The following is a 15,255-nucleotide window of genomic DNA, read 5'->3' as shown; positions in this document are numbered from 1 at the left end:
TGTTCCATGTGTACTAGAGAAGAATGTATAAGTAGCTGTTTTAGGATGTAAGGTTCTGTAAATGTCAATTATGTCCAGTTGGTCTAATGTGTCATTAAGGATATTATTTCCTTATTGATTTTCTGTTTGGATGATCTCTCCATTCTAACAGTGGAGCAATTAGGTCTCCTACTATGATAGTGTTTTGGTCTGTTTCTTCCTTTAGTTCTGTTAATAATTGCTTTACATCTTTCGGGAACATAGATATTAATAAGTGTTATATCTTCCTGGTATATTATTCCCTTTATCATTATAAAGTGTTCCTCAGTATTTCTTTACCTTTTTTATTTTGAAGTATATTTCAGCTGATATTAGTACTGCTATTCCCACTTTTCTCTGAATGCCATTTGCTTGAAATATCATTTTCCAACCTTTCACTTTGAGTCTTTATTTGTCATTGGAATTGAGACATATGCTGGAGGCAGCATATGATTGGGTTTTGTTTTTCTGATCCAATCTGCAACTCTGTGCCTTTTAATTGGTAAGTTCAGTCCATTTACATTTAGGGTGATTATTGAAACGTGAGGTTTTACTGTAGCCATTCTATCTTTTGCTTTCTGATAGCTCAATGTTTCCATTGCTTCCTTGTCCTTGTGTTTCTGTTTTTTATATTATTATTACTGTTGTTGTTGTTGTTGTTGTTGTTGTTGTTATTATTATTATTTTCGTCGGGTTTTGTGGATTTTCCTTCTGGTCTCTTGTTTTATGTTATATACTTCAGTTCTGAATCTTTAGAGTGTGGTTGCCATTACAAAGATGTAGAGGATAGTTATATATACATAGTATTCCATTATCTTCTGCACGTGCCTTATCTCCATTCCCCTTTGCAAATTTGGATCTTTGAATCCTCTCCTTTTTTGTTATTGTTGTCTCCATTTATACCTATGTATGCTGAACATTCATTACTATCTTGCAATAGCAAATCTCTTCTTATTATTTAAGCTTATAATGCCCTGTTCTTAATAAGGGTTGCACTCCTTTGCTTTTATCTGCCTGCTAGTTGCCTTATTCATAGTTGTGTCTTTTTTAGTCATTTTGTTTTAGGTGAGCTGACCCCTTTCAATATTTCCTGTAGTGCAAGCCTCATAGTGGAGAATTCCCTCAATTTTTGTATGTCTGGAAAGGTCTTTTTTCTCCTTGATATTTAAAGAGAGCTTTGCTGGATACATTAATCTTGGCTGGTAGTTCTTTTCATTTAAAAGTTTAAATATTTGAATCCTTTCCTTTCTTGCTTGTAAAGTTTGTGCTGAGATGTCCAACGATAATCTAATGGGTTTTCCTTTATAGGTTACCATTTTCTTTTCCCTGGCTGCCCTGAGAATTTTCTTTGTCATTGCTTTTTGATAATTTTAATGCAATGTGTCTTGGAGAAGACATTTTAAGGTTGAGATAATTGGACATTCTGTCGACTTCTTGAATTCCAAGCTCCAGTTCATTCCTTAGATTTGGGAAATTCTTGTCAACTATTTTTCTGAAGATGCTTTCTAATCCTCGCTCCTTTTCCTCCCCTTCGAGAATGCCTATTATTCTTATTTCCTTTCTTGTTGGTTATCAGCTAGTTCTTTTATTTCTTTTTCATTATTTTTCAGTTTTTAGTTTCTCTCTTCCTTCTGATTTATTTCTAGATTTCTGTCTTTGATATCACTGATCCTTTCTTCCATTTGGTCGACTCTATATTCCAAGTTTGCTTTTTCATTTTTTATCTCTTTCAGTGTGAAGTTCTATTTGGTTCTTTTCGAGGGTTTGAATCTCCATGCTAAAAAACTGATTCTGCTGATCTAGTTGTTTTTTCACTTCCTGTGGTAGCTCTTATGCACAGATACCTTGGTCAGACATGCTGGTGTGCAGTTTGGGTGTTTTTTGTTGAGTTTTAGATATTCAGTTTATTATTATTTCAAGGGGAGAGATCTGGGGACATCTTTCATTCCGCCATGTTTTTGACGTCATCCCATGTTTCTTGGCATACTTTTTGTAGGAGAAACCTCCCCTTTCTCACCCTATCCCCAAGAAAATTGTACCTGGTCTTCAAGTTTCTTTTTTCAAATCAGTTTATTTAACTTTCTTAAATTCATTCATCCTACCCTCAGAATCGAATCATGCTGCCACTGTAATAATGTCCACAAAATCCTATAATTTTTCCTAAAAATAGTAGTCACCATAATGTTGAAACCTCAGTGAAATTTTCTACCAAGATAATGTGTCTAAAGTACTCAATCTCAATTTCTTGAAAGGATTATAATAGTACATTAATTTGTTAAAATTAAGATTTCAGGACAATAATGCATTCATTCAGTCAGCATTTAAGCACCTATTATGTACCTAGCACTGTGCAAAAAATTAATAACATAGGAAGCTTTAAAAAATAATAATAATTAGCAAGCCACAATTGAAATCCTCACTTAGCAGTTTTAAATACGATGTCAAAAGACAAGAGTTGGGGTTTATAGAAGTTAGCAGATAGAATATTAGATCAAAAGTTAGTGTGTACATAATTGTTTTACACCTATAAACCAAGTGTGACCACTGCTTTGATAGGACGAGGAGTTAAGGAAAATATGACTTATTTGGTCCACTTATTTATCATTAAAGTACATTTTTTTTATCAGTTTTTAAACATTCACAATCTCCTCAAAGAAGGAGGGGGGTGGGGGGAGGAGAACTAGTTTTGTCTTTTTTTCTTTAACCAGAAATTAGAATGCTGTAGAGCTAGGAAATGAACCACCAATTATACAACTTAAGGAAAAAATGAAGATACCTTGGGATTTCCTGCTTTCTAACTCTATGACCTTGAACAGGTCACAACTTTTCTACTCTTAGTTTCTGGACCTGTAAAAGTGTCTATCTCCCATGTGGATAATTTGAGATATAGAAGTGCATGTTGGCTGCCAATCTCTGAAGACCTCTATAAAAGTTATTTTTGATGGTGATTATATGATGATAATTATGAAACTGCTCACGGGATATATAAATCTTCCCTTCTCTTTAAGTGGAGAGATTGCCTTCTACTTTTCCCTCATTTATGTGTCCCAAAGTCCTTCTCCAATTAAGTTCTTGTGAGCTGCCTGTGGAAAGGCCTCAGGATAAGCAGTACATAATCTAAACTCTGAGATTCCCAAGGCTAAACACAATTACTAGATGCATCTGCTGTCAGATTACCCTTATATAAAAACCTCCAAAGGAGAGATGCTGCCAACAACAAGTTCAGGGGAAAGTATACACAAGCCTCAACTTCCCTCTCCCCCTAATCTCCAAGGAAATTCTCTAGCAATATTAAGCCGAGAGGAATTATTGCAGCAAAGAGTGAATGTAAGCACCCACTGACGTTATCAGAAGTAGTCACAACCTTCAGCAAGTATGATTGATGAGGAAGTACATCTACTTGGTTCACGTTCCTAACACAATTCTGAAGTTGTAGAATGCTGTCTGGATAAAGATCAGGAGTAAATTATACATCTGACGTAATCATGACCTAGGAAAAAACCCCAAAGGGCATAAAATTTCAGAGGAAAGTCACTGAAAGAAAAAGCAACCATAAGTAACTTGGCTAAATTGGGCAACATGAGTATAAGATTAAACATTGGCATGTTTAGAAATTTCCAGTCCCAAGTTAATAAAATTAGGGTCATGAGAATTCTTACTTTACCATGTGTGTTTACCAACCCACTCAGCATCCTCTCAGCGGTAGAAAAACATTGCTTGGAGGAGAAAAAATAATTCTTTAACAACAAAGCGTTTGAATTTGACCTCAAATAAGGCTTTATTTCAAAATCTGGAGAGACATGTCAACTTGAATTTATTCTAGAATATTCTGATTTAAGCCAGGTCATTTTGGACAAAGAAAATTGCCAGAACACAATGTTATCTCCCTTTCCCATGTATATAAAACAAAGCTTCTTGCATTCTAGTCAAATAATGATTAAAATGTTAATAAGTAAGTAAAATCTTAAGAAATAAAATATGAATGTGGTTTTATAATAAGTATCTGTATTTGTCTCTCCTTTTTCCTTTCTGTCTAGCTTTGAAGGCCTCACCTTCTAAAAAACGGTGCAATTCCATCGCGGCCCTGAAGGCAACCTCACAGGAGATTGTATCCTCAATTAGCCAGGAATGGAAGGATGAGAAGCGGGACTTACTGACAGAAGGGCAGAGTTTTAGCAGCCTTGATGAAGAAGGTAAAGACGTGTAGCTTTTTTAAAAAAGAAAAAAGGTTCTTGTGATTTTATTTAAACAAGTAATGTAAGCTCACAGTAGAAAAGTTAGAAAATATCTGCTCTAAGAAATGAAGCCATTAACTAATATTTAAAAGGATATTTACCATGTGACACAGTAAATGTAAAATTTTTAAAACACATAAATAATACAATATATGGTTTATGGTAAAAAAAAAAATTAGAAGATAGTAAATTATTCAAAAAATCAAGATCTATGATCTCACTACCCTGAAGGTAACAAATCTGAACATTTTGGTGTTTTCACTACCAGACCTTGTTCTCCACATGTATATATATATATTTTTCAAACACATATACATTATATACGTATATACACATAGTTATACATACAATCACAATGTAATGATGAATTTAATCTTTAGTGAATTTAATCCGTTTTATAATTTCCTCCTGGCATGTCATAGATACTTTTTGTTAGATTTATTTCTTCAATGGATATAGAGATACAGACATAGCTATATATTTTCTGTCTTTTCAAATAGTATCATTTTAAGATTTGGGTTTTCTGGCTATTTGTTGCTACTGCACAGACCTCACATCTTTTGTCCTTTCTTACTTGCTGGCTAGGACTTCTGGCACAATGATGAATAGAAGTGGTGATTGTGGGCAGCCTTACCCTGTCCTGATTTTAAAGGGAATGCTTCTAATGTTTCGCTGTTGAGAAAGGAGTTTGTTATATGTGATACCCATAATCAGGTCAAGGAAGTTCCTTTTTATTCCTGGGTTGCTAAAAGTTTTTATCAAGCATGAGTGTTGAATTTTATCAAATACTTTTTGTAGCCCATATATGGATCATTTGGTTTTTCTCTTGTAATCCTATAAAAGGATGTGACATTTTAGATTTTTTATCAGTATAGTATGTATATTCTTTTGGGAATACCAACATTTCCTGAAATTTTCTTCTACTTCCTGTAGAAGATTAGATCTCTTCTTGGAGTTTTCTTTTCCTCAGTCTTTAGAATAGGGTATTATTCCTGTTTTCTTCTGCGGCACTGACCCATGTGTCCCATGTGGGGTTTCTTTCTCATCTTCCTATAAACCTACTCTTACCCAGACTCAGTGATTTCAACTAAAGAGTTAATGAATTGCCCTTGCTAACTCTATCAGAGTTGATGGCTCCAGTTTCTGGCAGATGCCTGCCCTCTTTCACTAAGCAGTCCTGCCTTGCCATCTCCCTGAATGTAGCACACATAAAACTGCAAGGTGTCTGCAGTCCGGGAAATAGAATAAACTTATTTTTAAACTGTGTTGATTAAACTTGCAAATAGTATGTTCAATGTGACTTCTAAAGTTAAAGCAGAGAGTCCAGGTGTTAATCTGGATAACAGATACATTATAAATCATCCAGAAAGTCTGGGAATGTGGAAAGTAGTGCCCATAGTATGTTTTTTTTTTTCAAGTGAATTATTGGACCCATTGCTTAAATTTAAAGGTACCGCACCTAAAACAGTCTCTGAAAGTCAAAGAAAAACCTATTGAGCATATTTTTTGAAAATGTTAACATACAATTTAAAAATGTGTTTATCTTGACAATTCTCCGCATCTACAAAATTTGCTACAAGGTTCAGCCTTTTATATTGCTCTGTATTTGGGGCCTTTCCCTTTCACAGTACACCAAGTCATCCCTCAATTTCCCTCTGGTTTTTAATCATTTGTTTTCTGTCATTCCCAGTATATCTTGGTTATATTAGTTTTCTATTGCCATGTAGCAAATTACTAGAAAATTAGCCACTTAATATAACTTCCATTTATTAGTTCACAGTTCTGTAAGTCAGAAGACTGGCAAAACCTGGGTTCTCTGGGCACAGCTTATCAAGGTCTTAAAAACTAGGGTCAGGATGTCCACTGGTTGCCCCATAATCCCCTGGAAAGAATGGGAAGCTTAAAATCTAGTGAAGAAAGAGGTTAGAAGTAGATATTAATTGAGTATTTACTTTGTACCAGGCTTCATGCTAAACTTTACCTATATCATCTCACTTAAACCTTATATCAACCCTATGAGTGAGGTATTATTCTATTTTACAAATAAGGAAATCGAGCCTGAAAGAGATTAAGTAAATTAAGTGGCAGGTCCAGGATTCAAAATCTTCCAATGCATATGCTCTTACTGTAAGGCATCAAGGAAAACTGCTACTAGTCAGAGCCCATGTAAGAGGCATTGGTCTTGTTTTCACACCAACAACCATAGCCTCCTACACCCAGACATCTAACCCCACTTCTTTGTGTATACCATAACCTACCTGTACTGTAAATAATCTCCACTTCGTACCCAAGGGACAGATTCACAAGGATCCCAAGAGGTACTTTTAGGAGCTTGTCTTACCCAGTAATGGGAAGCTTCCAGCTGGGATAGAAAGAGGACCTACCTTCAGACATCTGTCCCATTGAATGAGAAACAGGGTATCTTTTCTATCACTGAAGTTTTTTGTTTTGTTTTTACACATGTCTGAATAAAAATGCAAGTTTTTTTTCAAAAAGAAAGATGTCCACTGAGTTGAATTCTCATCTGAAGGTGCTGGTGAAGAATTCTCCAGGTTCATCATGTTGTTGGCAGAATTCATTTCCTGTCAGTTGTAGGGCTGAGGCCGCCACATCTTTGCCATCTGACAGCTGAGGTCCGTGTTCAGCCCCTGGAGACCATCCACATTCTTTACCGTGCAGCCCCCTCCATCTTCAAAAGGAGAATTTCTCAAAAGTCAGTGTTCTTTACACTTGAATCTCTGACATCACCATCTCTGACCTGGAGACACAGATTTAAAGGGCTCCTGTGATTGGGCCAGGCCCACCTAGATAATCTCCCCTTTAAGTTAACTGATTAGTAACCTTTATTATACCTGCAAAATTCCTTTTGCCATGTCAGATAAAATAATCACAAGAGTAGCATCTCATCACATTCACAGTCTCTACCCACACTCAAAGGGATGTTATACAGGGTGCAGGTCATTGGGGAATCATCCTAGAATTCTGCCTACCACACTAGCTTTTTTAAAAATTGAAAGGTATAAGAACATGAAGAAACAGTTCTCTGCTTCAAAGCTATGCTCCTAAGGGGTCGATGGATCGGCTACCTAATGGTTGAGTGATATATATTTTTTTTAAAAAAATAAAATATCTACCTAGGTAAAAAACAAAACAACAACAACAACAAAACAGCATGAGGTCAACTGCAGAACTTTAAGGACAAGATTCATCTGCCCATCATGTCCACAGTGTTCTCTGAGGACTTGCATGGCTCTTTAGAGAAGCTCTGTTGTGTGTGACTGGACCTTTAATTAAAGGAGTGTCTTTGACAGGCTGGCCAATAATAGAGAGAAATGTGTCTAAAATTTAGGATAAGGTTTAAAATGACCCAAATTGAACTCTTAAAAAAATAAAAATAAAAAAGGAATCCACATAGACTCAGAGAGAGAGAGCATAAGTTACTGCTCAGCCTTGAGTATTTCAATTCCTCATGAGGGAGGGCTCTTACATATTTTCATAGGCACCTACATTTTATATAAGAAATAAGCATTTTCTCATTTTTAAGAAAGGCAGCCTTGCTGTGAAAATACGATGTCAAGAATTGCTGTGGATGATGTTCAAAGATATGTGTGGGCTCAAACAGGGTTAAGGTATAGCAGGCTGTTAATCTGTGAGGTATGTGTTTCCTGGCTATTAAAATGTCTGAGAATCATGGATATACGGATGTGTGCACATCCTAAAGGGGAAAGCAGATTCACTTTCTGTTTATACATTTGCCAGTCGTCCTTTTAATCTCTGTCGAATTATCTCTTTAAGCTCCTAGGAGCTTTTTATATTATCTTTTAAAACAGGAAATCACTTTGTAAGGTTTTTAAAAGAACATTCATAATGTCATTTTCATAAGCCATTTTGTAAATTAATGTAATTTCCTTTCTGTTTAACCTGTTGGCAAGCTATTTTACATTTCTGCTGCAGTTCAGGAGAGCGCAGTTAACTCATAATTTAATTTGCTGCCTGATATGTAAAATGAATGCTTTCGACTCACTTAAATTATCATAAATTCCAAAGCAGCATTTATTACTGAGATTCATGAGTGTGTGTGTGTGTGCATTGCTTTTCTTACCCAGCGCTGGGATCACGACACAGGCCAGACCTGGTGCCTAGCACACCATCATTGTTTGAAGCTGCTTCCTTGGCGACCACAATTTCATCTTCTTCCTTATATGTCAATGAACATTATCCACACGACAGGACTACGCTTTATGCAAACAGGTAAGACTTATCGCGGATCAAATTACCAATCTGGCTCTTAAACCACGTCAACATCACAACTAGATGAATAGCTTGGAATGAAAACATGCTGTTCCTGCCAACCAGGATGTGCCTGTCACCTGCTCTGTAAGTAAGAGAAAATATGCATGATTTTTACTGTGGCAAGAAATGCATCTGAGGAAAACCTCTCTTGATTTTCCTTTATTGTTAATCATTATGTCTTGTAGAAATTGTATTGGTTCTGCGGAAAAAACAAATCTTTCATCATTTTTATTTTACTAATTTTTAAATGCATTTTTCAATTACATTTGATATACAATATTATGTTAGTTTCAGGTGTGTAACATAGCAATTCAAGATATTACAAAGCGATCACCTAAATCAGTCTAGTACCCCTCTAATACCATCCTACTTATTACAATATTGACTATATTCCTTATGCTGCACTTTACATCCCTGTGACTATTTTTATAACTGATAAATGTACTTTAAGATCCATTTCATTTTTTTCACCCATCCGCCAACACTCTTTCCATCTGGAGACCATCAATTTGTTCTCATAGCAATGAGTTTGTTTCTGTTTTGTTTGTTCATTTATTTTGTTACTTAGATTCCACATTTAAGTGAAATTATACTGTATGTGTCTTTTTCTATCTGACTTATTTCATTTAGCATAATACCCTCTAGGTCCACCCATGTTATCACAGATGCCAAGATTTCATTCTTTTTATGGCTGCATAATATTCCATTGTATGTAGGTACCACTTCTTTCTTCACCAATTGATGGACACTTAGGTTGTTTCCATATCTTGGCTATTACAAATGATGCTGCAGTGAACATCAGGGTACATATATCTTTTCAAATTAGTTTTTGGTTTCTCTAGATAAATACCCAGGAGTGGAAATGCTGGTCATACAGTAGTTCAATTTTTAATTTTTTGAGGAACCACCATACTGTTTTCCATAGTGTCTGTACCAATTTATAATCCACCAACATTGCACCGAGGGTTCCTTTTCTTCCACATCCTTGCCAACATGTGTGGTTTGTTGATTTATTGATGATGGCCACTCAGACAAGTATGCAGTAATATCTCATTGTAGTTTTAATTAGCAGTTCCCCGATGATTAATGATGTTGATTGTGTTGTCATATACCTGTTATATATCTATTTATCCTCTTTGGAGAAATGTCGATTCAGGTCCTCTGCCTGTTTTTAATTGGATTGTTTCTGTTTTTTGGTGTTAAGCTGTATGAGTTCCTATATATTTTAAAGATTAACCCCTTAATGGATATATCATTGACAGATATCTTCTCCCATTCAGTAGGTTGTCTTTTCATTTTGTTGATGGTTTTCTTTGCTGTACAAAAACTTTTTAGTTTGCTATAGGTCCATTTGTTTATTTTTTTCTTTTGTTTCCATTTAATAATTTCTTATGAATTGATTGTTTTAAGTAAGTACTCTTTTTGTATGAGTGACCTTAGTGACTATAGTAGACAGAAGAATGGCCCCCCCAAAGTTGTCCACATTCTGATCCCCAGACTCTGTGACTGTTACCTTATAGAGCAAAAGTGACTTTGCCAATGTGGTTAAGTTAAAGACGCTGAGATGGGAAGAGTGTTCTGAATTACCCAGACAGGCCAATTATAATCACAGGGTCCTTAAAAGAGGAAGACAGAAAGATTAGAGTCAGAAAGGGAGATGTGATGCCAGAGCAAAGGTCACAGAAAGATTCGAAGATGCTACAACTGCTGGCTTTGAAAATGGAAGAAGGGGCTATGAGCTAAGGAATGCAGGCAGAATCTAGGAGACAAAAAAGGCAAGGATTCTCCCTTAGAGCTCCCATAAAGGAACACAGTTCTTCCAACACCTTGAATTTTAGGACTTCTGACTGCCAGAGCTGTAAGGTAATAAGTTTTTATTCTTTTAAGCAACAAGTTTTGATACAGCAGCAACAAGAAACTAATATAGTGACTCTCAAACTTTTAATGTGAATTTGAACATTGGGATGGATGGGTTACTGAAATTTCTTATAGATAGAAAGTTAATTTGTTATTAGATATTTTTCCTTTAAAAAAAAAAAAAATGTTCCCAGACGTTGGTTCTAGGAATGGAAAATGATATCTTCAAAGATCACAAAGAGATCACAACACTGTCTGTGGGATTAGCTGTATTTTTATCTTCCTGTTTTTACATATGGAATTTTGTAATTAGCTTTAATTCCAGGACAGGAACTACTATGTACACATTCTCCATAATTATCTTTTAATGTTGAACTAGTGCTTGTTGAAATCTAGCTCTCGAGAATCAAGATCAGATTTTTGCAGGTAGAGTGCTGCTTATACTGTAAGTCATTTTCCGCCTCCAGGCTAGCAGCTTGGTTCACTTCCAGAAAGAGGACTTAATATGGTAAATTCATTTTAATCTATATTTATAGATTCTATCTTAATCCTTTGGAAAATTAAGATTTGGAAGTTGGGGCTTCAGTAGAAATTCCATTTATTGCTGTTTCTCTCCCTCTCGGCTAAATACAAATTAGCTAAGAGCAGGTGAGGCAGCCTGCCTAGGTCTGGAGAAGTGGAACAAATTGCCAAGTGATCCCCAAATTTTAGCTGGGCTTCAGTCTTGATAGCTCTGCTGTAAGGGCCAACAAATAAGGCTTCATCAGAAATTATTCAGCTCACCTGAACTTTCAAAGTAATTTGGTTACAGCTTTGTATTAGAAAAATTTGAGGTGACTTATACCTAACATTATTGTGTACCTTGACTGTTCAAATTTGTCATGTAAATTAGTCAAGCAACAGTTTTTCCTATCTGTATGATCCAGCTGAATATGGTTCTTCTGCTCTCAAATATAATTAGCAGCTCAAAAGATGGCTGAAAAGTCACAAAAAGTTCTTCGCAAGGTCAAAAACGATTCTCATGTGACACCATGGTGGTTACTTACCATTCGCTTCTGTTCTCATTATCAGGGGCATATAATTGGATGTGCTATGAAATTATTTACTAGAACTTTTAACAAAAAAAAAATAAATGGTTTTTGTTTGCTTGCTTTTGGTGGCCATGGTCATAGTTAAGTGTCCAATCTCTTAGCCAGAGGTGTTCAACTCTTGGGGATGCATAAGGTTCCTCCAGGGTCTGGCACTACCTCCTGCTGTAACCCCCTGCTGTAACCTCTGTATGCTCCAGGGACGTGATATAATTCTTGGTACTTTTATTTATGTTGACACTGATTGTCATATATACTTGGTTGGGAAAAATATGCCTTATGTGATATTTCCCCCTTTTTTTGAAGCGAATCGTTTGAAATAAGTCTTCTGTGGCATTGTATCTGCCAGTTGCAATTTGACAGCTATCAGTCCAGGTCAGGTTCTGTTGCAAGAACAAAAAACTGTTCCATCTTAAGCAGAACAGAATTTCACGGAGGGCATTAAGGCTTACAAAGTCTGTGAAAAGGCTGGGGGAGTGTGCTCCAGGCTGGCATCAGGAAATTGCCCCTGGAACACACCACCCAACTGGCCCGCCACCAGCCCTGCAGCCTTCGCCACAAACAAGTGGGTGCATGCAAGTCAGAGAAAAGCATTTTAGTGAACCAAGAATGTTTTTTTATGTAAGCTAACATTTTAAAGTAAGCAGTTTCACTAAAACCCCCAGATTCATTTGAAAAATTACTGGCTTTGGCCCCACTCGGCTCCATTGCCTCCTGACATTTTTCAGGTGGAGGGGAGAAGCCTGGACCCTCCAGGTCGCCACCCTCTGCTTCAGTCATCTCTGCCTCGTTGCTTCCCTGCACCTGTGGGCATTTTGCTTTTAGCTTTGATGTCGAAGTCAATGATCTTAAACACTGCCTTAGAGAAATCATAAGGAAAAGGGGCAAAAAAGGTACGAGGCTGCTAAAGAACCCTCAAGAGAAATGATGGCATGCCAGCTCCTGAGAGTCGATATTCCTGTTCCCCGCCCACTATACCCAACCCTAACTGCTCAGCACAGAATCCTTACCAGCAAACTGAAAAGAAATTATCATATTTTGTTTCTATCATTTTTTCCTCAAGAGCCCTCCTAGTTCTAGTTGTGTCTCTTGAGGCAACAAATACACAGCATTCTAAGCCTCATTTGGCCTACTAAGTTTTAAAACCTAATCCAAATAGCCTGGAAAGAAAATGAGTTGAATATTGATGTTATAATTCACATATCAGTTTTTCTTTCTTTATGAATCATTTTTATGTTGAAGCCAAGTGGTCTGTGTTCCCATTTTAACATCGTGCTGTACAGATCTACACTTAAATAAGCTGTAAATGCTTCAACTAGTGGTTGTCACTCAGTCCTTTTAGAATCCTTAACTTTGAGAGGTGCTGATTAGTATCTGGATGCCTCCGCACCTAAATTATATACTGCAGTGGAAAATTGCTGGTGCTTTAAAAAAAATCCTTTTCTTACAGGTTTATTCTTTGTAACTTCAAAAACTCCAATAACAATCCATTCTTTTTTTTTTTAATTGACTAGGAAGCAAAGAAAAAATAGTATAATTTTAAAGTATAATATATTTAACCTGATGATTGAGAGTACATATTTTTAAATTTCACTGTAAAGTTCTGTCTTAGAGTGTTCAGTTTATAAGAATAAAGGGAAATTGTTATGAGTACATGCTTCCCAGTCAACTAGTGGGATTTAAATTCTGAACTTTTGATACTTGAAGTTTTCTTTCCTAGTAAGAACTTTGTTCTTTAAAAGGAGGTATAAATTGAGCACTAAGACATGCAGAAGCAAATATTTTTATCTCAAGAACAGCTTAATGGTGTGGAAATTAGTTACATACATGAATATTAATACTTTTCATGATTTCCTGCACAGTTGGTAGCAAGGCTGAAGCTGATTATGCAAAAGGATCGAAAGCCCTACTGCATTGCAATATATTTATAGTTTCTCATCAAAGATGCCTTTACCAACATCCCTACTTTTTCTGGTCTCCTGTCTTGTAGGTGGCTATTTCTAATAGTTGGCTCACCCTGTGCACATTTGAAGTATTATGAGAAGGGCAAATATGTCAGAGAAAAACCCACTGGCCATTTGCATAGACAGCTGGAAAATCTCCCTAAATGATGAGTCCAACATTCTAGAGCTCAGAGGCTAACCTGAGCATAGTTCTGCACCCTGTTCTTCCTGCCAATCGGGGACCATAAACCTAGGAGAAGGAAGGAGGGAGCAGTTGCCTCTAGCTGCACTCTCCTCCCCACAAATTGCTTACCACGCAACAGAGCCATCCCCAAGAAGGTTAGAGAGACCCATTATCTACGAATTTGTCTAAAAGACAGGGAAAAAGAAATGCAGAGAGATGCATTGTGTGAAATATCCAAGATCACATAACATGCTAGTAGGATTTAAACTAGAACACAGGTCTCTGGGGTTCAAGCCTCATGTTCTTTACACTGTACCACCCTTTCATCATAGCCTCCGAATACTTCTGGTCTTCTCCTTGTCGTGTGTGCTATGCATGGAAGGTTTATAAGTTGTTTTTTCCCCCTCTAATATGAATTCTGGCCCTGTTTTTGAGCCTATTTTTGCTGCTTAATAACTGAAATTTTCCAGTAGGCAAATTGATGGGCTGATGTCAATGTCCACCTGTGCTGTTTGTTCTAGAAGTCATTGGCTAAGTTTGCTTATTAATAGCATTATGGCTATGGGAATTTTTATATCATAGCACTAGTCATATTTCAAACCATCAGTAATTTTAAAATAATAACAGGTACAATAATAGCTAATGATTGGACTGTATTAAGGGTTTACGTTAATTTCTTTATGTGCTTCAAATCACTTTAATTCTCACAGTAGCCCTGTGTGGTCATTCAGATGAGGGGTGCTTAGCAACATTAGTAGCTTTCCTGAGCTCAAATGGCTAAAAACTAGAGGCATGGTTTCTGCCTGCAGCACTGATACAGAATATGAGGCATGAGCCTCAGGTATTCAACAGCCACCCTCATCCGTGTTGTCACATCTCAGACGACATGACTTTTAGATGCTGCTGTCATGGAAATTTGGTAACATTCGTACAAGTTGTCTTCTTCCTCATTCATTTTGCGTTTTCTTTTTCCATGTGATTTTGAGTGATGATTTTCACTTTCCAAGATGTTAGAGACTGAGTGTTCAAACGCTGAAAATAGGACATGTTGATTTAGATTCACAAGAACATAAAATAGTTATTTCCTCAAGTCTGTATTTCCACTTCTCCAGGTGGACTCTAAATCATTACATGATCATTGAGAAGAGACTCCTGACACGTGTGTCTACCTGATTAGAAAATCCTAGTATCTTCTGTTTACATAGTAAGGTTAGCAAGAACCTTTATTACTTACCAGATGGAGTGAGAAGAAAGTTGGTTGCAAGGACATTCTAGTAAGTCCAGTTCTCTAACCATGACCTCCAGGGAGGGACAGAGCATGCCTGCAGTATCTGGTATGAACATGGCAGCTACCTGCTGTACGCAGGTGCCGGTCCGGGGCTGTACCAGCCCCTCAGAAGGTCTCTGCAGCCCCCCTATTGATGCTAAAATTGATTCCAGACTCTGTGTGCTTTTCTACTTCTTAATCTGGTTACTCCAACCATGCAGACAGACCTTACCACCACCACCACCCCCCCATCCCCCCCCCCCCCGCTAGCTGGGTCTTTATCTTGCATTTTCATTATGATAAGTCACTAATTAGGGTATTACCTCTCAAACTGCCACTTCTAGCTGTCTAATGTTGGGCAAGTCGCTTT

At 36.8% G+C, this 15,255-nt stretch overlaps 1 protein-coding gene across 4 annotated transcripts in view; it reads left to right on the top strand.

Moving 5' to 3' along the window:
• PIP5K1B (phosphatidylinositol-4-phosphate 5-kinase type 1 beta) overlaps nucleotides 1-15,255 on the top strand; it is a 271,639-nt gene that overhangs the window by 207,572 nt on the left and 48,812 nt on the right. For all 4 annotated transcript variants that reach the window (XM_016135546.2, XM_016135547.2, XM_016135544.2 and 1 more), the window contains exons 12-13: nucleotides 4,056-4,211; nucleotides 8,360-8,504. In XM_016135546.2, the coding sequence (XP_015991032.1) occupies nucleotides 4,056-4,211; nucleotides 8,360-8,504 (301 nt within the window). The remainder of the gene's footprint in view (nucleotides 1-4,055; nucleotides 4,212-8,359; nucleotides 8,505-15,255) is intronic.

Source organism: Rousettus aegyptiacus, unplaced genomic scaffold (assembly GCF_014176215.1).
Source record: "Rousettus aegyptiacus isolate mRouAeg1 unplaced genomic scaffold, mRouAeg1.p scaffold_m13_p_3, whole genome shotgun sequence".
In the NCBI taxonomy this organism is placed as follows: Eukaryota; Metazoa; Chordata; class Mammalia; order Chiroptera; family Pteropodidae; genus Rousettus; species Rousettus aegyptiacus.
The sequence above is the reverse complement of the archived record's forward strand: the minus strand, read 5'-3'. Positions and strand labels throughout refer to the sequence as shown.